Here is a 26,542-nt window from a genome sequence, read left to right on the forward strand (position 1 = left end):
TGACTGCCTGTGATTTAAAAAATAAGACAGTGAAAGCAATTAATGGTATCAAAAGATCCTAGGAGAGTGAAGTGTGAATGACTGGCAGCTGGACTGGCACGGGAACAGCTAGGTGGGTAGCGGGGTGTGAGTGGGAAATAGCGGGATATTGACTCAAATTCCAGCTGGGTTTCATTAGTCCGTATCTTAACCCGCAAAAATAATCATAAGCAATATATAAAGGGAAAAAAGAAGCTGATAATACGTAGGTGATTCTGCTCTGCGTCCAGTGCTTATCATTCTGAGAGCTGTAGAGAAATGTTTGACTTCCTAATTGCACCAAAAAAAGGATGAAATTGTCTACTTTCCCCCCTTGATCCAAGGGCGAGAGAATCTTTGGGTTATGAAAGGGAGTGCTAGCTCTGAAGGGATTTCCTCTGCGCTCAGTGTTTCTGCTGGAAGCACACAGCTGGGTGACTTTTTTTTTTTTTTTTTTAAACCATATGTTTTTTGGGGATGATTTCCCTGGGACAACACCTGTACGGTAACTGTGCAACAGCCCTAATGCTCTTATTAGCCTTTAGGGTGGCTGGTGCTTAACCCATTGACGACTGGAATCAGTCTGTGTAGAAGGGCTTTAATTAACCTCCGTGTTACTATTATCTGTGTCCCCTCTATAAAACGAGGGTGATAACCTGTCCTTTCTTCCACCCCAGCTATGTTGTAGGCTCTTTGGGCCTGTCACTGCCTCTCACTACCACCTAGTCTACATGCGGTTTTTCTACTGGTTTAACTACTTTGGTTAGGGGTGTGATTTTGTACCAACATAGTTAAATTGGTAACAGCCCTTAATGTGGAGAAATGTACACTGGTATAAAGGTGAATAAACCAGGCATGGAAATGAGGTTTATACTAATATTAAGCAGCTTTATACTGGTATAACTGTGTCCACACCAGGGGGTTGTGCTGCTTTAACTATATCAGTTTCTAGAGAAATATAGTGATACAGAAAGAGTTGTAGATCTGTGTGTACAGCATGTAGCATATTGGGGCTTCTAGGCAGGGGTACCTACGGGGTAGAACAGTGGCCTGAGTTCCGTTCCCAGCTTTGCCACTGGCCTGCTGGTTGACCTTGGGCAAGTCACTTCATCCCTGTGTGCTTCAATTTCCCCATCTATAAAATGGGGATAATGACAGTGACCTTGTTGGTAAAGCACTTTGAGATCTATGGCTGGAAAGCGCTGTATAGGAGCTGGGTGGTGTGATTGTTGTCTCAGTTGGGGGTCCTAATACAAAAACTGTCCCAGTTAAGATCCGCTGGGGCATTTGTGCTAGAGCCCTTGTGGTATAAACAAGTGGGATTTACTGGCCAGGTGTTCTCCGTATGGGCCCCTCGGCTTTGCTCCTCTTGACCCACTTTGATCTGAAATAGCCTGCATCTGATTAAGACACACGGCAAAATTAATTTGTTCCCCCAAACATTTGAAAATTGGGGGGATAGGGAAGTATTTAAAGGGGAGGGAGATTTGAGTTTCAAGTTGCCAGTCTCACTGGTAGTGGTATCATTGTACATGCTGCATAGTGGATGTGTACGTTTTTAGTGATTGCCGATCAGCTGTACAAAGGCATCTGGGTAATGCTGAGAATCTCTGTGTTTTTAGTAAATTTCTCTCATGGTGTGGGAGGATGAGAGTTTCCCTCCTTATCCTCATTTCCCCGCTCCCTAGTGACCTGTGGCTTTTCACATAGCACCTGGTGGTTAATCAGAATGGCTTCGTGACAGGAACGGGGAGGACTGGCTGGGAAAAGAGAAGTTTTGAAAAATGAAATGACTTGCTGAGTAATACTGGGAGGCATGTTCATTCTAGGTACTGTGCGCTACCCCAAGGAACCTTCTAATATGAATCAGAAATTGGCAGCTCCTTAAGAGATCACTACTTAGAGCTCTGGTCCCCATTAAAAAGACACCACTTACTGTGCAGGGGAATCAAGGTATTTCTAAAGGGAACTAACTGCTGGAGCTCGACACTCCTTCTGCAGTGAGTGTTGGTAAATGTTGACTTTTACAATGGTAACCACTCTACACTTGTGGCTGAGAGGAATAAAAAGCCACATTGCCATTTTTAGGCTGGTCTGTCATGTGTATGTTCACATGAAGGCTAGTTGCTTTTCAGAAACCCATCACTTGCTTTTTTTAATACAGCATGTATATTTAACCATGGTGGGAAGGAAATTTCTTCCTGACCTCTGCTCGTTATCTGTTTACACCCTGAAGCCTGGGAGTTGATTGCTCTAGTAGCTGCTATCCTCATTCACATAATTGCTGGTGGTATTTTTATTTGCAAGACTGTCTAATCCTTTACTGAGTAATTAGCTCCCATAATATCTTGTGACAGTGAGTTCCACAGATTAAAAAGTACATTTTTAACTGTGCTGCCTCAGTTTCTCTAGGTGTCCTCTTGTTCTTGGGCTATAGGAGATAAATAAAGTGATTTCATTCATTAATGAGATGCAAGTGGGAAGTAGTTCCAGATTCAGCTTTGCTTGTGGATTCATTTAGTCTCGATTGAGACTTTTCTGAAGGGCTTGATTTAGTTTGGCCTCTTGCCTTTGCTAAAAAACTCATACACCCCACTGGGTGCTCTGCATTTCTCTAGCAGAGGCATTGTCTTCCTGCTGCGGAGATAGCAGGGGCCATTATATAAATTCAGGACGACTCTGGGAGTAACCAGAGATGCTCAAGTGACGCTCTGACCATCAAGATAGATCATCCCTAATGTCAGCCTTGGATTAGGCTAAGTGTTTGTTCCTCCAAAGTTGTAATGTGAGCTTGGGTGACGTATGCAGCTCTGCAACAGGAGCAGGGGTGAACGAGAAATAGCACAAAGGGGTTGGGGGAAAAGCGTCCACTTGAACTTGGGCTGCTGATAGACAAGGAGTTATTCCCTGAAGAGACACAGCATGTGGGCCTGGGTTTCATGGCTGCAAGTTACAAGCCCTGTGTTTCTGACGGGAACTGCTGGGGTTCAGGACCCTGCTGCACGTGGAGCGTTTACCCTACAAAGGTAGAGTTACAGGAGAGGCCTCTGGACTCTCTAGCTTTTCAAGGCTCTGATGCAAGAAGTGATTGTAAAGGGACACTGAGAGGTTGGCGTAGGCATGCACAAGGGGGCTTTCAGAAACCCCAGCATTCGTCATGTTATGAATATAAAAAGTAAATAAAGGGGAACAGTGTGTTTTGAAAAGAATAAAATTCTCTTGCAGTGTTTGCAATTCAACTATTGCAGCCTCCTGCTAATGTATGAGACCTGCACATAATCCCGCTGCCGCACGGACAAGCCTTCCTAGTTGCAAGATGCAAAGGCTCCATCAAATATCTATAAAGCCCCTCCCTACCTATACATAATAATGCCATTGCAGTTTCTGAATGCATACTAGCACATAGCATCGCTTTGCTGAATTCATGCTTAACTACCTGCCACTTGTGACATTGAGCCACTCGGAATCCAAATACCTGCTGGTACCTGTATTAACAGTGTTCACCTGCACAGGTGCCTCTTGCTGGTGTAATCTGCCTATGGTATTGACAAGGGATGTTGGATCTGATCCGAGAGAGAACAATTCCATTGTCTTTAGTGGACTTTGGATCAGGCCCAGTATGTTGATTAACAGTTCTATTTTACTCACCCATGGCCTCATCCAGAGCCCTTTGAAATCAGCGGTAAGAGTCCCCTTGATTGAAGCATACTCTGGATCAGGCCTGTAGTTGCCTGTATACCCAATATAAATGCAAGTTTGTGTCCACTAGTAAATACCCCTGCATGGATTAAGAAAGTGAAATTGATTGGAAACTGACAAAACTAAAGGACAGAACTGACTCTTCCAGTCTGTTTAATTGCCTGACCTAGAAGAAACACAAAACAACCCCTCAATGGCATAAATAGTACAAATAAAACTTTAAACACTGCAATTCATTTTTAACAATCTACTAAGTTTTCAGTAGCACAGTTTAGGCATTTTAAAATTAAATACTCAGGGTCCGTTTTTCACTCCGCCACATCGACTTAAACGTCAGTTAGACTCCATTCCATTTTAGTGCAATTACATGGGCACGATGGAGTGGAGAATCAGGCCCTTCAGTGCAACTAGGTTGTCCCTTTTTCGGATCAGGTCTGGGTGCTACTTGAGCAAATCAAACAAGAGAGCACAGTCCAGGTGTAGCTAGACCTGGCTCGAAGCCTAGTGGATATTTTCTGTCATTGGGTGCTTGTTTGTTTTTAAGTGGAGAGAGTCTCTCTCAAATCACTTTTAAGCCGGTAGGAATGGAGCGCTTGCCTTTTGTCAGATGCAATTGTGACTTTGAGGGAGGAGATGGGGGGTGCCACTGAACCACACTTTTTGTGCTGGGGTTTAAGTGAAATGAATGAATTTATAGAGGTGCAGTTATAAATGTTGGAAGAACCTGTGTTGTAGTAAGGCCATTAGTTCTGTTCATGGCCTGGTGGGCTCTTTCTGTAGGTTTAGTGCCTCCTTTTCTGTCGCACTCTCACTCTTGTTAGGTCTGATGAGTCCCTGAGCAGTCACTGAGACCTGGTAACTGCTCTAAGGTACCATAATGGCCATAAAATGGTTTTTATTATCTGATCAGCGCTGTTCTCTTTAGCCTGCGAAGTCACAGCAGAGAGCATATTGCAATTATTTTGCAGCGGAAATTTGCACACCCTCCTCTCCACCCCCTTTAATTGTTATGATAAATTGCAACTTCAGGAAAATATATAAAGCTCTGGGATGATATAGCCAACTGATATTCAGCCCTGGCCTTTCAGCGTGACTGGAGCCGGGTGCAGACAGGACCCTTTCACAGAACACGCCACACACGCCATAGCTACGAAGGATCGCTTTAGACAGAAGCTGAGCTCTGTACAGATTTGCTAACAGAGAACTGTATGCAGTAGAGCTGGAGGGAGCCAAGTGGGGAGGAGAAGCCCCGAGCCTGTGGAAGGTGTCTGGGGTGAGGGAAGCAGAGCCTCCCGGGCAAGTTCCTCCAGGCCTTATAGACTTTAGAAACTGCTCTTGTACGAACCACGTGGTTGGGTCTCCTGTAATCTTGAAGGAGGCAGGCTGGTGTAGGTGTGTGTTTTTGGGGTGACAGCCTTTGTCTGTAGCATCGTCTCTTGGAAGCCCCTGAGCTACCCCCTCATGTAGGCTTCAGACCAACTCACTCAGCTCTGGCAATTGTGCTGTTTTGCAGCCGAGGATGGGCACTTGGGAATCAAACACTCAGCCATCCTGCCCGCTGGAGCATGTCCCAAGATCCGTACAAAGCCTGGGACGTCCAAGGACTTCGAGGGATTTGCCCTGTTGCTGTTCCACAAGGGTTTGGATTCCACCACCACCTCTTTACTCACCACTCCCAGTTCCTCCCACCCCGCCCCAGGAATAATTTGCAAGTAAATTGAAAATGTTCCTCCTGGGGAGTGTCTTATCCCCTACGTATGAAGGTTTCCCCCATTTTCAGGCCAGTTTGACCCTTTGCTTCTCTGTCCCCTGATGTTTGCTGCTCACAGCAGCTGCTGCTTTGGCTCTGAAATGCACGAGAATGGGAAGCTAACAGGCCTCCTTTGGGTTACACCTTTAGGTGGATGTAGCTAATTGTTGCCATGATCAGGGCTCCCCTTAATTAACATAACTGGAAAGTCAGTGGGAGACGCAGAAGAGACGTTTTCATTTGGCGTTCTTGGAAAAGTTTTGAAATGTATTTAATAAAAAAAAAAAAAAAAGACTTACATTGAGGTTTATTCAGCTACCTAGTAGCTCTCCCTTGCTTTTCCAGAGCATTTCATTTGTCAGGATTATTTGGAAGGTCTGAGCTGCAGCCTCTGTGAACCTCTGTAAGGGTAAATGTTGCTTTGCATTTATCTGACCTGGCCTGACACACTTCACCTTCTTCTCTCTGAAGTCCCTCCCGAAAGCACGCTCCTGCCGAGAGGGCCACAAGGCCTTTCCTTTCCCACCGAAGATGATGCATGCATGCATGCATGCAGGGAGGTCACAGGACTCCTGCTTCACTTCACTGCTTTCATGATTCCCTTTCTAATCGTGTATTTATGTTGATGTCTAGTTAGACTTTAAGCTCTAGAGGGCAAGGACCTTAACTTTGTATCGGTCTGTCTCAGGTCTCCTAAACCCCTTTCACACCGGGTGTGCGAATGTGATGGTTGCCATCTTGCCTGATGGACCTGGGAGTGAATCAGTGTGCTCCCGAGCAGGAAGTGTGAGCTTCTACAGCTTGAGCTAAAAAGCCAAAATTCCCTAACCAGGGCTATAACAAACTCTCATCCTCTGTGGATCAGGCACAGAGTGGGGGACCTGTGGCACACACTCACCGGTGGGTTACACCAATGGTTCTCAACCAGGGGTACGTGTACCCCTGGGGCTACACAGAGGTCTTCCAGGGGGTACATCAACTCATCTAGATATTTGCCTAGTTTTACAACAGGCTACATAAAAGAGACCAGCGAAGTCAGTACAAACTAAAATTTCATACAGACAATGACTTGTTTATACGGCTCTATATACACTATACACTGAAATGTAAGTACAATATTTATGTTCCAATTGATTTATTTTATAATTACATGGTAAAAATGAGAAAGGGGGCAATTTTTCAGTAAGTGTGCTGTGACACTTTTGTATTTTTGTGTCTGATTTTGTACGCAAGTGGTTTTTAAGTGAGGTGAAGCTTGGGGGTGCGCAAGACAAATCAGACTTCTGAAGGGGTATAGTAGTCTGGAAAGGTTGAGAGCCACAGGGTTACACTACCCCAGTCGTAAATGAGATTTTTGGGACCAGGGCCCCGTTGTGCCAGGTGCTGTACATGTGTACAGCAAAAAGACAGTCCCTGCCCCAAGAGCTTTCAGTCTATTTGTTTGTACTTTGGCTTTCTCAAGAGTTGCGTGGTAATTGACGAACTTGGGCAGGACTGTCTGGGGAGAGTTTGCACAAGCTCCTTCCTCTGTTAAAATCCATCCCGTTCAGCTGGGGTGTGTGAAAAGGACAACGAAAACCGCTGTGGTGATAGCTTCACATTTGCGGTAGTACAGACTGTTTGCTGTTATAGAAGGACAGAGTTTGCCATCAGACGGTGCGGGGAATTTCTAGTAGAGTCACAGAGAGTTCGGGGGGTGGGTCAGGCCTGTAGGTATTCTGGCTGGGGGAAATTCACCTCAGTGTCGAAAGCCTGCAAGAGGTTGTGTGTGTCTGGGGTGGCTCCCCACCCTCCCCTTATGCACCACTTCAGTCAAAATAGGGCTTAAGGTGAACTTAATTGGAGCATAGCCTTGGTGCTGGGAGGGAGTCTCCCCTGTTTTGCATAAAATCTATCCTATATAGGTAGTAGGAAATCTCTTGGAGAGAGGTGGGCTGGGCCCTAGCTCTGCTGTTGTCTTTCCCTCCTGTTGACCTGGCCCAGCAGGAAGAGCCTAGGGAATGGGAAGCATCTGCCTGTTAGAGCTGCAGCAAGTTTGTGCTGAGTGGGACAGTCATGAGAACCCCCTTGAAAGTCACCTGTATTTGAACCTTCACACCCGTGTTAACTGGGCACTGACTCTCACAACGTAGCAATTTTGAGGAGAGCTTTTTGGTCCTGAGTTGCCTAATCAAATTCTCCTTCTCTTCCCTCTCCCCGATTTTTGTGCCAATTCCTTCTGCTCGCCAGAACCGGGGTCGCCTGGCCGAGAAGAGAACAATCCCTCTGCCTCCCACCAGGCTCCCAAAGAAAGAGCTGACCTCAATTTTCTCACATAGCGACGACAGCGAGGAGAGTGACAAGACCAATGGTCAACACCCTGAAGTGAAGCAGGAGGAGGATCTGCATATCAGTATCATGAAAAGAAGGTACTTTCCGGCTGTGGGATGGTGGCACTGCGAGCCCAGAGACGGAGAGCACTTGACGGCGGGTCATGGGACCGTGCCAGAGCTGCCACGGGAAGCTCAAGTTCAAAGGCTGCCTGTTGGCATCATCTCCTGAATTGGAAATGAAAGTGTAGATGTAGCAGATATATAGTCGTTATACGCAAAGAGTGGAAGGGGGATTCCTGCTCTGTGTTCCTTACTGTGACCCACTCACTCCTGTTTGGAGAGGCTGAGTGTCTGTGGAGCCTTCAATAGACCTACCATGGAATTACCTCGTACTAGTGGCACTCGGCCATTAGACGATAATCTCATTTGACCCTCCGTCCAGTGTTCAGTGACTGTGCTGCATGGGGCCTTTTCAATCACAGATGGTAGAACGTGGCAAAAGTCTAAGAGCCAGATCCTCAGCTGGTATAAAGATGCTGAAGTTTCATGGGTTTACGCCAGCTGAAGATCTAGCCCTACGTTCCAGTTTGTCCTAACGGGACCGCGGTGATCTAGAACCTTTAAAAACTTTTGGGTGTTGGTAAACAGAACAGTGGCAGGCGGCGGAGGGAGGTGTTTATGCTCCTAATTGGAAATGTCAAATTGCTAAAGACAAAATCCCAGGCTTGGCCTGAAGAATGTGATGGTAAGTATTACGGTAGATGTGTTGAAAGAGCTGTGGGTTAAAAATAGTCAGTAGAACGTAAGGAAAGTGTGTGTGTGTGTGTGTGTGTGTGTGTGTGTGTGTGTGTGTGTGTGTGTTTTGAACATCTCTCTGTACTGTGTGCGCTCCTACTACCTAAAACTGATGCAGAACTGAAAAGGGAATTGAAAATCGTAAGTCACACCTAGGTATCCCCTAAGTTTGGCTCTTGTGAAAAGCCTCGTCGCCCCTGGTATCCAACTGCAGAACTTTGGGTTCTTGCATCCCTCCGGAGAAATATGTTGTTTATAGGATCTACAACCACAGGAAAATAAATATCCCGAGCGGCTGCATCTTGGCCCCCCCATGCATGTCATTGCTACTCATTTTGATCATCATCTCTCTCTAATGCATAAAATCGCTCAGATTCCCAGACAAGCTCTATAAAAACAGAGGAGTGGAAACTGAAGGCATGTAATTGCTTTTCTGTGTTTTATGCGTTCTTGCTCCTGAGCAGATAAGCCATTTCCCCTTTCCTCCAAGCAGAAACCGCTACGTGTAACAACTGCGATCTCAGGACTAAGGGAGTCGAAAGAGTAGCCTGGCCCCTCGGGTGAAGCCCGTCTATAACCAAGAGCTGCTCACCCATCACAGTAGTTGGTCAACAGTGCTGGCCAAGGGTTATTAATTGGAAGAGGGGCAGGTGCATCTCGCGCGCTCTCTCACACGTGTGCGCACACACACGAACCTGGCTAAACAGTCCCAAGAAGCTACCATAATTTCCCACCCCCACCCTCCTTTAATTATGCTTTTAATTCTGCAAAAATTACAATGCTAGGCTTTCTCATTAGGAGTGAGAATAACATAATAAATATTTAATTGATATTCAGGGCCCCCAAAATATAAAGTGCTTTTATCTTAAATCTTTAATTACAGTAATTGCTTGGCCTTGTTTATTAGGAAATGCAGAAAAAAATATTCCTTAATTGTCATTAGCTCCTGGTCCTTCTGCTCACCATTTCACTGCCCCTCCTTCCATTTTTTCGATCAGTTTATTGGAAGGTCTCAGTCTAAACCTTGTTTTGAATTCTTAGGAGGAGAGGATCATGCTTTCCAGTTACTTTGAATCCTGTTTATTCCATAGAGACATTTTTGACCTCACTTTGCTGCCGTTGTGGAGGGGCTGTGTGGGGATATTGCATTCGCTTTTTCACTTTCAGACCAGCCCAATCCTCTTTCCATTGACTTTCAGTGGGAGTTGGATCAGAGGCCCTCTGTGCCTACAGTTCTTGCTAAGACAGAGCTTCGTTCTGAGAGGAGCTGAGCATTTTAGCCGGAGCTGCCTGCGCTGAGTACCTCTCTGGAGCCTTCCAGAGTAGTCACAGACTCTGGTACCCTCTAGGGGCCCAGTCTGGGCCCCATTTGTGCTAGTGGGGGGTGTTGCCCAGGATCAGGCCCGTAGCCTGATGTCACAGAAGGTGGTATTCAAGTTCTTCCTAAAGCCTGGGCCTTGGAGATTCCTAGTGGCGAGCAAAAAATGGTTGCAGGGAATATGTAGCCTAATTCATTGCACACACACACTTTGCCAGGGACTCTCTTGTAAAAGGTGGGACCTTTGGAAGGTGGAGGGGGGAGTGAAGCATGGAGGCGAATGAGAGCTTGGTAAAGTTGGTCTGGCTGCTATGTGGGTGTTCCAGTATAGAGACAGAGAGACCTTGTGCTGTCTGTCCTGGCCCAGAGCTATTCTCGCATATGTCTTGATGAAGGGCTAGAATGGCAGAGGCAGCTCCAATGTGGCCAGGCACTGCAGTGATGGATGCAGTAATAACCAGAAAGAGAGAGTGCATTTTCGATACCCCACCAGGAGGCACCTGCTGCTCACACCTTCACCTTCAGGAATCTCCTAATGCTCTAGCTCTTACACCTTTAAAGCGCACATTACACCCACTCCCACCCCTTGGCCTTGAATGCCCAAAGATGGAACTTGCAGCATTGTTGTAGCCGTGTTGGTCCCAGGGTATTAGAGACACAAGGTGGGTGGGGTCATATCTGTTATTGGACCAGCTTCTGTGAAAGACACAAGCCTCTGAGCTGCACAGAGCTCTTCTACAGGTGGAGCTGTGGGTCAGAGGGGTAGCATGTGCCATTGCTTAGGGCTGGCTCTGGGGAGAGCAATGGGTAGAAAGTAGCTGGATCCCTTCTGGTCACTGCTCTGCTGCAGTGTACGTGCCCTTGCTGTGCTCGCTCTCTCGTCATTAGCATCACAGTGGAGAGGGAGGAGGGCGTGGTCAACCTGGTTCCAGGGAGGCCAACGTCATCATCATAAAGGCTAGCTGTGTAGCAGACATGACAGCTGGTGCCCCATCTGCTTCCTGTTTTAATTCACCTGTTGCAGCCTCCCATAGTGGTGACGGATTGGGCGGAGGTGTCGTTGCCTCCAGGAGAGAGGAAGAAATATGCCAAACTGTGGTCGCAAGGGAGTGAGGTCAGAACAAAGCCAGTCCTAGTGTGTTTCTCTCTCTGTCGTTTTGAATACTTTTGTTTCTGATTTCACTTTTATGAAATGTCTCCTTCCACCCCCAGTATCAATGTGAGGGAATGTGTGCCAGTGTCAGGAAGGCTTGCCATGGTTAACGAAAAGGGAATGGTGCTTAGTGAGCAGAACAGGGGTCTGTGAGCTCAGTCTCCTGAGTTCTGGTCCAGCCTTTGCCACTGGCACGCGAGGGGACATTAGGCAGTCCATCCACTGTGGGTCTCCTTGTGGGTGCACTTTAAGAGCAGGATGTCTGGATTCTGGTGCTCTTGGACTGCATGGTGGAGGAGGATCGACTAGTGCAGCTGTCAGCTCTGTGCATTGCAGGAGGGATATGGCTGGGCAGATTAGGGGCGTGGCAGAGGGTCCTGCCATCCCAACCAATGTGTGCCTGCTAGTGCTTGAGGTTGCTACTGCGGGGAGTGGATGCTGCAACTTCTTAAAGGGGTAGTCGGTGCTGCTGCTGAGCACTCTTTGAAGTCATCTGTGCTACATAGGGAGAGTATACGTAGCCACTGTTGCTTGGCCACTGCATCTCTGCACCCCTCTGGCTGTATCAGCAAGAAAGTAGCCCCTACCCTTTTTCTGTAAAACGGGTGCAATAATATTTACCAGTCTTGCTGGAGTACTATTGCAAAGATTCCTGAATGTTTGGAAAGTGCTGGGAGGCCCTGGCAGAAAGGTACACTGTCAAATACAAATATCCCGTTATTAATTCTGCAAACAGTAGTTTGTAATGATGGTGAATTGCCATCTCGTTTGCACCCTGGGCGCTTTTCTGCAGGCCCTTTACATAGTCGAGGAAGGAGGGGTCTTTTTGCAGACGGTGTAATAAAGTAGCCAGTGAGGTCATGCCTCTGCCCGCGAGCATGTTGTTAGGTCCTGATCCCCCACGTTACTGAACGCCTGCGGAAGGAGGTGTTGGAAGGAGTCAGAGATGCTCAGCAGTTGCTTTTGGTGCATATAACAAAGTTAAGTAAACCAGACCTGGTAACTGACATGAGCTTGGGTCCCTGTACAGAGATCCAGGTGACCTGTGGTTATAGGTGGGTTGATGCATCTTTTAGCGAGACATCGTGAGCCCTGCTTCACACATTTTACATTAGCATTCTGTGAGCATGCCCTGCATCTGGGAAACAGAAAGTTTCAAATCCTCTCTCTCCCAGCCAGCTTCCCGTGCTGGGATTGTTACTGTAATGCAATGCTTCTCGGCCAGGGGCCTGGGGCCCCCTAAGGGGCTGCGAGCAGGTTTCAGGGGGCCGCTAAGCAAGGCCGGCATTAGACTTGCTGGGGCCCAAAGCAGAAAGCTGAAGCCCCACTGCATGGGGCTGAAGCCCGGGGCCCCAAGCCCCACCACTCGGGGCTGAAGCCGAAGCCTGAGCAACTTACCTTTGCGGGGGCCCCTCTGGCATGGGACCCCAGGCAACTGCCCTGCTTGCTACCCCCAATGGTGGCCCTGGCTTTTATATGCAGAAAAACAGGTGTTGTGACACAGGTGGGCCTTGGAGGCTTTTACAGCATGTTGTGGTGGGTGGGGGGGCGGGGGGGGCTCAGAAAGGAAAAGATTGAGACCCCCTGCTGTAACGTTTGACGCGCTGACTGTAAACTCTCCAGCAGTGGCCACCCACGTGCCAGGGGGCAATGGCTTCAGGCCTTTGGTTGCAGAAAGCCTCGCTCTTCGAGGGACTTCTCCACACGCACAAGTCGTATTGCCTTAACTATCGCAGTTTAGTTAAAGCAGTACAACGCATCTAGTGCGGACGCAGTTATATCAATAGGCAGGTGCTTTATACTAGTGTCGCTAGCCTGTTCCCGTACAAGAAAGGAAATATGCTATGCCAGTTTAAGGCACATTTATACAGGCATAACTGTATCCACCCAAGGGGTTCCACCAACATAATTATGTTGGGTAATAGATCACACCCCCAACTGAAATAGTTGCACAGGTACAAACGCTGAGTAGGCCAGGGCTAAATTGGGACTTAGGCAAAATGAAGCCTTTTTCCATGTTTGATGAATTATTGACTAAGCTGCCCCTTCTTAGCACCTGAGCTGAAACCTCTCCACACTGGTCCCTTCTCTCATGCTAGTCTGTCACGGAGGCACACGAAAACACTATCACTGTGTTTTTTCAAAGGAAGTTAAGGGAGGTTGGGCACCAGCTTCAACTGAGATTCGGTGGGAGTGTGGCGCCCAACTCCCTTAGACATCTTGGAGAATCCGAATTTATAATATTAAGAGAGACTGGCTTAAACCAACAAAAGCCTGGGAGTTTAGAATTAGGGCTGAAACTGCCTTTTAGTCATACCATTGTGAATAGCTACCACAGGCCCTTCAAACAGGAGTGGCCATACTTACATAGGTGCTGGATTATAGGAACCATAAAGCAGCAGAAGGATTAACAGGAGGTTTCTCAGTGTCTGCACGGCAGAGTCTGTGTCTGCATAACTATGCTGGCGTATAGACACACAGTGTGCGCCAATGGACGTGCAGCGTGCTGCCGGTTTAGAAACACCACTTCCCTGAACGACATTAGCTAGGTGGACAAAAGCTCGTTTCTGTTGGCTTACCTGTGCTGGCTAGGGGGTGTGGATTTTTCAGACTTTTGCCCGTCATAGCCATGCCAGGATAAGTTTTAAATGTAAACCAAGCCTCAGCTCCTGTTTGGTTTAAACCAGGCAGCTGAGCACAGGGGCATGAGAGAATTTAACTAATACTTTTAGATGCTGGCTGTTCTCTTAAGATGGAAAGGAAAGAGATCTAATGAAAGCCTCTGAGCTTTGAGATGATGGGCTGTGTAACTGCTCGTGGAAATACATATGTGGATAATTCTCCAACAGGCCGTAATGGCATGACTAATAATAAGAAGCAATAATACTTAAGCACCTGTTAAAAACGGTAAAAGTTTTTGACCTGACCAGCTGCAAATGCTCCAAAGGAACCATTACTGGCTACCTGTAAATATGTAGTTTGGCCTGGGTGACATGCAGGATAGGCTCAAATCGCTGCGCCCGGTTAAAAATGCCAATGAAATTCTTGTTGAAAAAGGAGTGAGAGCAGCAGATGCAGGAGCAGATTGCATAATGAGCCCACGTGGCGGGCCGGATCCCTTTCCAAATGTTGTTCTGAAATCGAAGCTGGTTTTGAGAGGAATAGGAGTGCAGAAGAAGGAGAAGGGCCTGTGACCGTGACCGTGGGCGTGGCTCTAATGAAGACCGATGCCTGTGCCTCTAGGAAGTCCCTTTTGAAATGGAGACCCTGATTCAAGAAGGAGTGGGGCAGATGTTTTGCAGCTTTCTCTCTCTACTCAGCTGTAGTTTGCATAGCTCTGCTCTCGGTCCTGCTGCACATGGTGCGCTGGCGTTTAACTGCAGACTCACTCTTCTCCCTCCCCGGCCCAGAAAACCCGCTCATGGCACCGTTCTCACTCCGCTTCCAGTTTCTAATAGCAAGATTGCTGCTCTCCAGTAAGCCTTAATGGTTAGCTGCTGTCAGCCCTTTTGATGCCTCGCTCTCTAACTGGAAAGCTATTTCTGACATCCCATAAGGCTGCTGCTCTTTGACTCCCTAATCGATTGAAGTTCAAACTGAAGGCCCCCTATTATAACTGTCGCATGCACCTGCCTGTGATACAGCCGTCAGGTGCGAGGCAAAACCTTCTCAGGACAATCTGCCTTGTCTGAGACTCCGCTCTCCTCTTCCTCCCCTGCCTTTGCCCCTGTGATGCCGCCTGACAGTGGCTATGTAGCAATGCAGCCTCCCTTCTGGCAGAGCCTAGTCAGTGGGCCTGCCATTGGTCCAGTGTCATGGCCTGACTCGACAACACCCAGCCTCCATGCCTCATCTAGCGGATGGTGCCAGAGATCTTGCTTGGCTCCCCCGGGAAATGGACTGAACTGGCTTATCTTTAGAGCAGGTTCTGTTGCCAACTTGTAGCTGCTGAAGAGAGCTAGGAATGGGGCAGAGCATTGGAGCCAGTCGGTTGGACTGGATTCTGCAGCCCTTGTCCTGACCCATGTGACAAATGGTACCAGTTGGAGAGGGGAGGGGGGGTCCCACCTCTTGCTGGTGGTGTAACGTGGTGCTCGCAGCAATTGTTTGCTTTGCTCCTCCTTTCTCTTTCTGCCTGAGATTTCCTCCCTGCATTTCCTCCTTTGTCACATCTGCCTGCTGCTTAATAATAATCACTCCAATCAATCAATAAATAAAAGATCCATCTGGGAAGCAAATGCTGGATTTGGTCCAGAGTGCCAGGAAGCTGCAGTTGATCTAATGAGGACTTCTATTTAAGAGAGAGGGGAAATGGCTCCTTATTCCACAGTGATACTGTAGGATAAAAAATGATAAACGGTGAGAAATCTCTTCCTGAGCAAGACATGGGTAGCGGGCTGGGACCAGGGGAAAAGTGAGATCAGATTACATCAAATCCAGGCCTGCAAGGGCCTTTATGCATCCCACAGTGGGTTCTTGGATCTCTATCCTTGCTGCAGCACCCCTCGCCCTGCAGTGCCCCTGTTTTGTCATAGGGACGCTGATGGTTTTTATTTAGGTAGTATCTGTCATCTGGGGATCCTAAAGCGTGTTAAAGAGAGAGCCATCATTGTCATCCCAGCCTTATGGACAGACCGAGCAAGGCCTGATGAACTGAAGTGCCACACACAAAGTCTGCTGCAGGATAGGGAATGAAACCCAGGACTCCCGATTCCCAGGCCCACCCTCCTTTAATCAGTAGGCTGCTCTACTTCCCATGATGCACTTGACACTCACAGCCACATGCTCTGGCTTGTCAGTGGTGGGCGCTGAGATAATGGCACAGGGGGGCTGACTGTGACTTTCCAACCCTCTGAACACAGCAGCGTCATGAGTGACAGCTGCGTGTATTTTTGCTCCCAAACTGCACATCTGCAGCATCTCCTCTGTGCACTCGAGTGTGGTGTTTTTGCAGATGTGGAGATGAGATACAGGGTCTGATCCAAAGCCCATTGCAATTACTGGGAAGACTCCCATTGACCACAGTGGGCTGTGCAACAAGCCCTATAGTATGTAAAACTGGGCTCTTGAATTCTCCCTACCTACATTCCCTCAGTTGAATTTTCTCTCTGATCTGGAGAATTTGGGGGAATCCCTCTTGGGTTTTACCTCGCTCTGTGGCCTTGTCTAAACTAGAGAACTGAATGGATTAAAAAAAATACTATGGAAGCATTATTTCTCTTGTTTAAGGACTGAGAAAGGGGCAAATGGGGAGCTGCCCTTGAATGGCCCTGTTTCTCCAGCAGCAATGAGCTGGCTGAATGCTGCTCAACACTCCCCGTTCTTTTCTGCCACACTGTTGGTCACTGCAGCCTGCTGTGGGGTGGCTGGAGTGAGGAAACGAAACCGTTGTAAAGTGACTTGTACACTGTAAAAGCTCAGCTGCAGAATCAGGCTGTGGTCCCTCTCTGAAGTGACAGGTCACTAGGGGCATGTCTGACTCATTCTGCTGGCCTCTTCTGGGTTACTGCTTTGGTGTTGAAAGCACGCAGGGACCGCTGGGGTAAAGAGAAGTTAGGGGGGAAACAACTTGCAAATTAAAAAGTATCCCAGCTGCGCACCATTATTTTGCCAACTCTGTCGCTTTCATTTTGGGCTGCATTCTTATTCCAAAGCACGTTCTGTAGATGTCTTGAGTTGCTCCAGCCCTTCCTGTTACATTTTTGGGGTAATTTTTTCCTCTCTCTCTTTTTTTAAACCAAAATATGGCAGTCCAGTCCCTCCTCACTCATGTATCTGATCTGGCAGTTTGTTAATTTCACCCTCTTTCTGGCCTGGCTGGGTTACAAACAGCACGGGGAAGCAGTCCCCTCCTGTTGCCGTGGGACCCATCTGGCCGTTTTTATTAAACACTTCAGAACTGATCACACCACGGCTGAGATCTGGGCGGATGAGGAGGTGGCTACGCTGCCACTTGCCTGCCTGCATTTTTTTCCCTGTTTTGTTATTAATTTGTCAGGAACTGGCTTAGTGTCTGTCTAAAGCCCAAAGACGGCTTGTGTAGCTGATAGCTTGCAAATTATTAGTAATTTGATTTCAATTGAATGAATAACCCGTTAAAGCGAAATGTACATTAGTCTCAGAAATCTAATTGGAGGTAACGCCATAGAAACGCAGCAAGAGTGCTTGGTTAAACTACCGTCTCCCCCCAAAAAAGATAATTAGGATTTAATTTCATTCTCACCTCTTCATTTGTCTAAATATGAGTGTTTAATTATCCATCTCGGCAAATAGCTGCCTCTGCCTCTGTGTGGATCTGCACTATCCCTTTAGCATAAGCTTCTCCCTTTCCCCCTGCTTGTCACACTGAGGCAAGGCTATTGTACCTGGGTGTTCAGCTGCGTTGAACTTCATTGAGAGTCACCTCATTCTGGCATTTGGGAGCGCTCTGCTTTCCTGGGCAGACTGGCAGCTGCAGCAGCCCATGAGAAGTTGTATATTAGATAATAGGAGACTTTTAGTGGGACCGACAAATAACATAGTAGTAGCGTTGGAGAGAGGCATGGACTGAACACAAGGCTAGGAGCCAGGAGCACATGTGCTCTAGCCTCTGCTCTGACACCTGGCCTTGAGCAAGTCACTTCACCTAAATTCTGTGACGAGAGGATTGATTAGATAGTGCTGCTTTTATAATACATGAAGGTTTCATAGCCCAGTGGTCTAAGCACAGTGAATCAGGGGACTGGTTGCTCCCAGATTGGTCGACCGTTGATTTTCTGTGTGACTCTGGGTGAGTCACAGGTTTCCTATTGCTAGAATGGACACAGTGATGCCTCCAAATCTTTGTACAGTGCTTGAGAGCTTTTGATGAAAGTGCTTAAGTTTCTACGTCAAGTAACATTCTAATGAGCGAATCTACAACGTAGCTGTGAGCTGTAGGGCCCGTGCGGAGAGACAGATGTGTGTTGAAATCAGTGCAGGCAAAACTCCCATTGGTATTGGAGGAGAAATCTCCAGTTCTTACTGTGATTCTCCAGTTCTTACTGTGATTCACAATGTGCCTGATTACAGTCCCAGTTATGATAGATCCCACTGTGTGTGTGTGGGTGTGCGCGCGTGCGCATGCACTGTGGGATCCCAGTAATGCAGTGGATGCTGTACACATGGCCCCAGGTAGAAGTTGGCCCATTGATGAGTTCTGAAGACCTCGTGAGTGAAATGTGTGTGATTCCATCAGAAACCTGAGGGCTGGGTCACCTTAGTTGCAGCTCCTCTGTATTGTGAGTTTTCTGTTGGAAGGCATATCACAAGATTTTAACCAGGCAAACACGGCATTTAATCTACACATAGCTCTGGGCCAAGCCCTCCAGCAGGATGATTGTTGCTTTTGATTTCTTTTGTGGACAGTGACAGATTGGTTTGTAGAGAATGGAATAGGGAAAGCAAAATCTTCCTTTTTTTTTTTTTTAAACTTACAATTTGACTTCAAGCCTGTTCCAAGGAGCATATTGTTGGGTAGAGGAGACTGTAACACCCACCTGTTCCCACTATACAGTTGTCGTGAGATCATTTGTATAGTACAGTTTGATTGGCTAAAATGAGGTAGAAAGTCGTTGGAGGTTTTCCTTTCTCATGGGAGTGGAAATCCCTTGTCCTGTTGGGCTGTGTGAGATCAAGTTTGGGACCATTTTAACCATATTGGTTAAAAAAGCAATCTAGTTTAGAGGAGAAGTGAAGGCATCTATAAAATATACATATAACAAATGGAAGAAGGGGGAAGTTGATAGTAATGAATATAAATCAAATGCTAGGAATTGTAGAAGATTGATGAGGGAAGAAAAGGGGAGAAGAATAAGGAGAAGTCTATCCCAAGGTCTCTTCCAATATGACCTAGAGGAAAATTCCTTCCTGACCCGAAATATGGTGAACAGTTAGACTCTGGGCAAGACCCACCAGCCAGACACCTAGGAAAAAATTCTCTGTTGTAACTCTCACCCTCCAGCGTCCCATCTCTGGCCATTGGGGATATTTGCTAGCAGCTGTCGTGGATGGCCCACATGGCGCTGTAGGCAGTCTCATCATACCATCCCCTCCATAAATTTATCAAGCTCAGTCTTAGAACAAGTTAGGTTTTTTTGCCCCTACTGCTCTCTGGGGAAAGGCTGTTTCAGAAGTTCGCGCCTCTGATGGTTAGAAATCTTCAGCTAATGTCAGGCCTAAATTTGTTGGTGGCTGGTTCATAGCCATTTGTTCTATTACCAACATTAGCTCTTACTTTAAATAACTCCTCTTCCATCCCTTTTATAGAGTTCTGTTCTATCTCCCCTCAGCCTTTGTTAGGTTAGGCAAAACAAGCCAGGCTCCTAAAGTCTCCTTTCATAAGGTAGTTTCTCCATTCCTCTGATCATTCTAGTAGCCCTTCTCTACACCTGTTCCAGTTTTGAATTCATCTTTCTTAAACATGGTAGATCAGAACTGCACACAATATTCCAGATTAGTTGTCATCAGTGCCTAGTATAATGGTGGTAATGCTTCCCTTTCTCTACTGGAAATTCCTCACCCGATGCATCCTAGGATTGTATTAGCCTTTTTCACAACCACATCACATTAGCAGCTCATAGTCATCCTGTGATCCACCAATATGCCCCAGGTCTTTCTCCTCCTTTGTCGCTTCCAACTGATGCATCCCCAGTTTACAGCAAAAAATCTTGTTGTTTGTCCATAAGTGCATGACCTTGCAATTTGTACTATTAAATTTCATCCCATTTCTATTACTCCAGTTTTCAAGCTCGTCCAAATGTTCTTGTGCGATATTCCGGTCCTCTTCGGTATTGGCAATACCTCCCAACTTTGTGTTATCTGCAAGTTTTATTAGCACACTCCCGCTTTTTTGTGCCAGTGTCGTTCATGAAAATGTTGAATAAGATTAGTACCAAGCCCCAGAGGAACTTTACTAGTAACCTCCCTGCTGCCTGACAGTTCACCTTTCATATGACCCATTGTAGGCTCCCCTATAACCAGTTCCTTACCTACCTTTTGAGTCTCGTATTAAGCCCCACCTTCTCCAATTTAACTAATAATTTCCCATGTGGAACTGTATCAAATGCCTTGCTGAAATCCAGGTAAATTAGATCTGCATTTCCTTTGTCTAGAAAATTGGTTATTCTCTCAAAGAAGGAGATCAGGTTGGTCTGGCACGATCTACCTTTTGTAGTAAAACCATGTTGTGTTTTATCCCAATTACCATTTACCTCTATGTCCTTAACTACTCTCACTTTCAAAAGTTGTTCTGAGACCTCGCATACGTTTGAGATCAAACTAATGGATCTGTAGTTTCCCAGATCACCTTTTTTCCCCTTTCTTAAATATAGGTACAGTATTTGCAGTTCACCAGTCTTAAGGTACAATCCCCAAGTTTACAGAATCATTAAAATCCTTGCTATTGGGCTTGCAATTTTATGTGCCAGTTCCTTTAATATTCTTGGCTGGAGATTATCTGGGTCTCCTGATTTAGTTCCATTAAGGTGTTTGAGTTTGGCTTCCACCTTGGATGTGGTAATTTCTGCTTCCGTCTCCTTATTCCCATTGTCAACTCTTCCACTTTCCCACTCTCCTCATTAGCTTTATCAAAAACTGACGCAAAGTATTTGTTTAGGTGTTGGACCATACCTAGATTATCTCTAATCTCCACCCCATCCTCAGTATTTAGTTGTCCCACTTCTTTTTCCCTTGTTTTCTTTTTATTTATATGACTAAAGAACCTTTTACTGTTGGTTTTAATTTCCTTTACAGGATCCAGCGCTGCCTGGCTTTTGGCGGTTCTCACTTTTTTCCTCTACACTTTTTGACAGTCAAGAGCTTCTTGTTCATCCAGTTTGGTCTGCAGCCCTTACCCATGAATTTTCCCCCCTGTTTGCGGTGCAGGCTTCAGATAGTTTTCCATCTTTGACTTAAAGAAATTCCAAACCTTTTCCACATTTAGATCCTTGAGTTTTTCAGTCCTGTCCACTTCCCTGATTTCCTGAATTTTTTAAAGTTTACCCTGTTGAAATCAGGGACCCTAGTTGCAGACCTATTTTGTTTATCCTTCCATTTAGTTCAAACTGAATTAAATCATGATTGCTCAAACCAAGGTTGTCCTGTTCTTCAGTGATGTCCTCACCACTTACCAATACTAAATCTAAAATGGCATCACCGCTTGTTGGTTTGATTGACTATTTGCTGGCTCCTCTGCCATTGCTCCTACCATAAAATCGTCACTGATAAAGTTTGCGGATGACACAAAAACTGGGGGAGTGATAAATAACGAAGAGGACAGGTCCCTGACAGAGCAATCTGGATATCTTGCTAAAATGGGAGCAAGCAAACCATATGCGTTTTAATACATAAATGTCAAATAATATGTTAGTATGTAAATGTATAATCTAGGAACAAGGAATTTAGGCCATACTGACAGGATGGGGACTCTATCCTGGGAAGCACTGACTCTGAAAAAGATTTGCGGTCATGGTGGATAATCAGCTAAATATGAGCTGCCAGTGCTACACAGTGTCCAAAAGGCCTAATGTGATCCTCGGATGCATAAACAGAGGAATCTCGAGGAGGAGTAGAGAGGTTATTTTACTTCTGTATTGGGCACTGATGCGACTGCTGCTGGAATCCTGTGTCCAGATCTGGTGCCCACAAGTCAAGGAGGATGCTGAAAAATGGGAGAGGGTTCAGAGAAGAGCCACGAGAATGATTAAAGAATTAGAAAACCTGTCTTGCAGTGATAGACTCAAGGAGAGCAGTCTGTTTAGCTTAACAAAGAGAAGCTTAAGGATTTACTTGATTACAACCTGTAAGAACCTACATGGGGAACAACTATTTAATTTAATAATGGGCTCTCATTCTAGCAGAGAAAGGCATAACATGATCCAATGGGTGTGGAAGTTGAAGCTAGACAAATTCAGACTGGAAATAAGGTGTAACCGTTTAACAGTGAGAGTAATTAGCCATTGGAACAATGTACCAAGGGTCATGGTGGATTCTCCATCACTATTTTTAAATTAAATTTGGATGTTTTTCTAAAACGTAGGGATCGTTTTGGGGAAGTTCTCTGGTCTGTGCTATGCAGGAGGTTAGACTAGGTGATCACAATGATCCTGTCTGGCCTTGGAATCTGTGAATCTAGCTCCCTGAGCTGTGTGAAACTAACCAGTTGTGCTCTGCTGGGGACAGGACAAACCTTTCTTTACTATTTGATTCACATGGGCTTTGAGCCCTGGATACAAACAAACCCCAAAACGCAAAGTAAAACTCAGCTGTCACCTCCGTGTTATACCTGATTTTGAGCAAAACCCAGTTTTGCAGGAATTTCACCCAAAGCCCTAACTTTGGCTAATGTTGGCTGAAAAGTTTGTAAACTTCGCCTGAGTTTGAGGTTGATAATGGAATTTATAATCAGACAAAATCCTTTTCTTTCTTCCTCTCTCAGGCTGTCTCTTGCTTTCCAGCCCTCTCTCTGCTCTATAAACTATACAGCCACATTTGTGTTTGCCTTGAATAGCAACAAGAGGAGAGAGTATAACCAGCTAGATGGAGGAGGATCGGGGGTGGGAGTGGGGGAGTCCACTTCCAACGGACGCACAGGATTTGTAAGATGAAAGGCAGGCAGCAGGCCTGTGACAGATGTGAAGAGTGTAAGGAGCAAGAGTCAGCATGCATGAAGAGTTCTGAGCTGGGAGATCTGATGCTGCATCGCTAAATAATAATAGAAATCTCTACCCAAGCTTCAAATCCACGGCTTGAGTTTGCTGTCCTATCATTGCAGATCAGGGGTAACTGCTTTGAAATCAGTGGCGTTACTTTAAGCTTAGATGGTTCTGTTCTGTTCGCCAGCATGAATGCAAGTTGCCCAGGCTTTTGCCAACCCGGATCAGAGCTTTGTTAGAAGTTGCTCATTTTTATAACTTGTCTTGTTTAGTAAATGAAATCTAAATGTGGAAAGAGAGATCCCGAGACTCTCAACCCGGAAAAACCACCTTATGCAAAACCTCCATGCCCGAGGGTGGCAGACTGGGTGAATGGGGTCCCCTCCCCACCCTTATAATTTCACTAAAGCCATAATAATTGCATCAGACCCATAGAGGTCTTCTGCTTCTGTCCCTGCTAAACAGCTGCCCATTCCTTGGCCCTGGTGTTTTATGAAGTCAAAGCGACAGCTTTTATTGCTGTAATCTTAGCATCTCTGATGCTCCTATAATCTTTTTGTCTGCAACTGTGAGGCCAGGAAAATGGAAATCTGGAGCAGGTTTCCTAAGCTGTTGAATGGGAGGCAGAGACAAGAAATAGGACTTGCAATTAATGGAGTTAATAAATACACTTCTGAGCATGATTTGATGGATGGAACAACATGGACCAACCTAAAGACCAAGCAATCCCATCACCCGCAACTGACAAGAAACCAGACTCCCTTTCCTGAGCCAGGCGTACAGGAAGCACACACAAGTTATATTCTCTCATTAGGAACAAAGCCCCCAATAGTCCTATACCTTGGATATGTGATTACTTCAAATAGAGTTCAGTATTGCTTTCACCTGTTTCTTAGAGCTAGAATTAAAGCAGATGTCCCTACTCTCCTGCAAAGCACTTAAATCCATCCCAGTCCAGTTTAAGTGCAAACTTGAATCCATCCTTATTCAACAGAGCACTTAACCCTGGGCTTAAGTCCCACTGACTTCACGGCTCACACTTATGCACTTTCTGGCCTGATTCAAAGCCCGTTCAAGTCAGCACACTTCCGTCGAGTCCAGTAGGCTTTGGATTAGGCCATTGGTGTAACTGGATGGACTTCAAGTATGTTGCTTAAGTGCTTTGCTGAATCAAGGCCAGATGGAATGGGAGAGACGATGTCCGTCATTAGACAAATGTGCATGAGGCTCTCACCATGCGCGTTCTTTGCTGACGGATTTACTTAGCACCCTCAGCAACCAGTATCTGCAGAGGCTGGTTTTTCACAGGCAGATGTGGTGGTGAGGTTTTGCCTGCAGACAGATGCCCCCTGGAAAACTTGGGCCCCTGGTTGTTGGGAATTGTTTTCCATCCTATTGGCCTGATGAAACAGTGGAAGCTGCCAGGCGAAATTGATACTTACAGGGTGCCCCTGAGGCTGAGGGGAAGAGATCCTAACATAGCCGATTCAGATCAGGGTGGACGCTGCCCATCCTAAGGATGGCATCGGAAGAAAATCTCAGCTGCTCGTCATAGTCTAAATTTAGGATGTCGTTCATCTGGAATCCACTGCTCCAGCTCATCACCAGGCAGAGTGATGGAATATAGAAAATTAATTTCTGAGATGGGAAATAGCTAATAATTTATTTACAGCTAGGGCAGGGAAGCATGGAGGGGGCTTGATACAGGGTTTTCTTCATGCAATGTCAGTGCTGAGCCTGTTCAGCTTCCCGTGAGCTCGCCCTATTAGCTGAGACAACATCTTGCCACCCCACTTGGCCTATCAGTGTGGCTGCGTGCAGGAGAGAGGAGTTTTCTCGTCACTGCACAGGTCACCCACAGGGCTCTAATTGACCGCACAGCAAAGCCTGTGGTGGGCTCCCGCCGGGGCCGGTGTGTGCGCGCAGCATGGCTCGTCACAGCAGCATGCATTTTGGGATGGTGGGGGTGGGGGGGGGGTGGGATAAGGTCAGGGGAGCATGCTAGACGTGCACGGCTGGTGGTGTGACCGAGTGTGTCTCTGAGCTGTGGGAGGTGTCGTGTTCCGTAAGCGTCACTTACCTTTTTCTTTCTTTGTTTTGTTTAACAGGATACACACCCACTGGGATTTAAACATCTCCTTCCGAGAGACCTCTTGCAGGTACCATTTTGGGGCACTCTCTTTGTATGGTAGGCTAAGCATTTATGATACACATTACTGGACTATGGATGCAGTTAGAAATTTTCTTTCTTTCTTTCTTTCTTTCTTTCTTTCTTTCTTTCTTTCTTCAACAGAAGAAAGAAAGAGAGTCAATCCTATAAAAGGATGCACTTACTGGTGTCTAAATATGTTTTTTTCAGCTCTGCTTTTTCAAAGCATGGAAAATCACTGTGCCAAGTGACGCTAATCAGTGGGCGGTGGGTGTGTAGATGTCCGTGCAATATTATTAAGACCCTGATCCTGCAAGCAGTTCTGCATGTGGGTAATTCCGTTGGAACCTTTGGGCTGTTCACCTGCCTAATGTGAAGCATGCATTTAAGGGACTGTGGGATCAAGGTTTAAAGCTGCAAGAGTGACTTGGTGGCTCTTACAATTACCTTTAATGCATGGATGGTGGTGTTGAGGGGAATTTAGATATTTAAAATCACCTTAAAACAGTGGTTCTCAAAGCCAGTCCACAGCTTGTTCAGGGAAAGCCCTTGGCGGGCCGGACCGGTTTGTTTACCTGCTGCATCTGCAGGTTCGGCCGATCGCGGCTCCCACTGGCCGCGGTTCGCCGCTCCAGGCCAATGGGGGCTGCGGGAAGGGCGGCCAGCATGTCCCTTGGCCCGCACCGCTTCCCGCAGCCCCATTCGCCTGGAGTGGCGAACCGAGGCCAGTGGGAGCCGCGATCGGCTGAATCTGCGGACGCAGCAGGTAAACAAACTGGTCCGGCCCGCCAGGGGCTTTCCCTGAACAAGCAGCGGACCGGCTTTGAGAACCACTGCCTTAAAAGACAAGCATTTAAAAAAAAAAAAAGAAAAAAATAAGAGAAAAGCCTTAACTAAGAGAGAACGTAGGAATTGCCATTCCAGTTTGGATCATTCATCTTTTAAGTCTGGTATCCTGCAGTGATCAACGCCTTAACGTCAAAATCTACACACTGTCAATATCTTGTTATTACATGCTTTGCACAAACGGGAAAATTCCTTCCTGTCCCTTACAGCGATCAGTTGATGCCCTGAAGCATGAGATGTGACTATCCTTTATGTCTGTATGTACACTATAACTGCCAGCGTTATTGCTGGTCATGAAATTAACCAGCCCTTGTAAAAGTCTACCTACAGTATTTGCCTCTATAGAGACGAGAGGAATGCATGTTCTAACTTCTGTTTTATATGAAACTCTCTATTTGCCAGTGAAATACTTGAACCAGGCATATGCTGTTTGTTTTCTGGAGGAGAGACAAATCATTACACATGGCTAATAAAGAACAGGTGGTTCCCGTGAAACTTCTTGGCATGGGAAACCTGAAGGGAAGTGTCTCTTCTACAGAAGGATGTTGCTGGGCCCAAACAGAGTAGGCCGGATTCTGATCCTGGTTGCCCTGGATAATTGATTGAAGTTGATGGAGTTACTCCGGATTTACACTGTTGAGGCTGAGATCAAAATCTGGCCGAGAGGATCTCAAATTTTATAGCATGGAAATTAATTAGCTTTCAATTAACAACCCAGCAACAGTTTCTGGTGCTCTGTGCAGAATTCCTGTTCAGTTCTAGAACTAGGTGAACAATGGGAAAATATTATTATTATTTTAGTTGCAATAATGTCCACTGTGTGCTAGGCG

General features: G+C 46.4%; 1 protein-coding gene across 2 annotated transcripts in view; it reads left to right on the plus strand.

Moving 5' to 3' along the window:
- The window catches only part of SAMD11 (sterile alpha motif domain containing 11), a 180,097-nt gene that overhangs the window by 53,496 nt on the left and 100,059 nt on the right, over positions 1 to 26,542 (plus strand). For both annotated transcript variants that reach the window (XM_074975450.1, XM_074975451.1), the window contains exons 3-4: positions 7,697 to 7,875; positions 24,826 to 24,876. In XM_074975450.1, coding sequence (XP_074831551.1) covers positions 7,697 to 7,875; positions 24,826 to 24,876 — 230 coding nt within the window. The remainder of the gene's footprint in view (positions 1 to 7,696; positions 7,876 to 24,825; positions 24,877 to 26,542) is intronic.

The sequence above is a fragment of the Natator depressus genome, chromosome 18 (assembly GCF_965152275.1).
Source record: "Natator depressus isolate rNatDep1 chromosome 18, rNatDep2.hap1, whole genome shotgun sequence".
Lineage (NCBI taxonomy): Eukaryota > Metazoa > Chordata > Testudines > Cheloniidae > Natator > Natator depressus.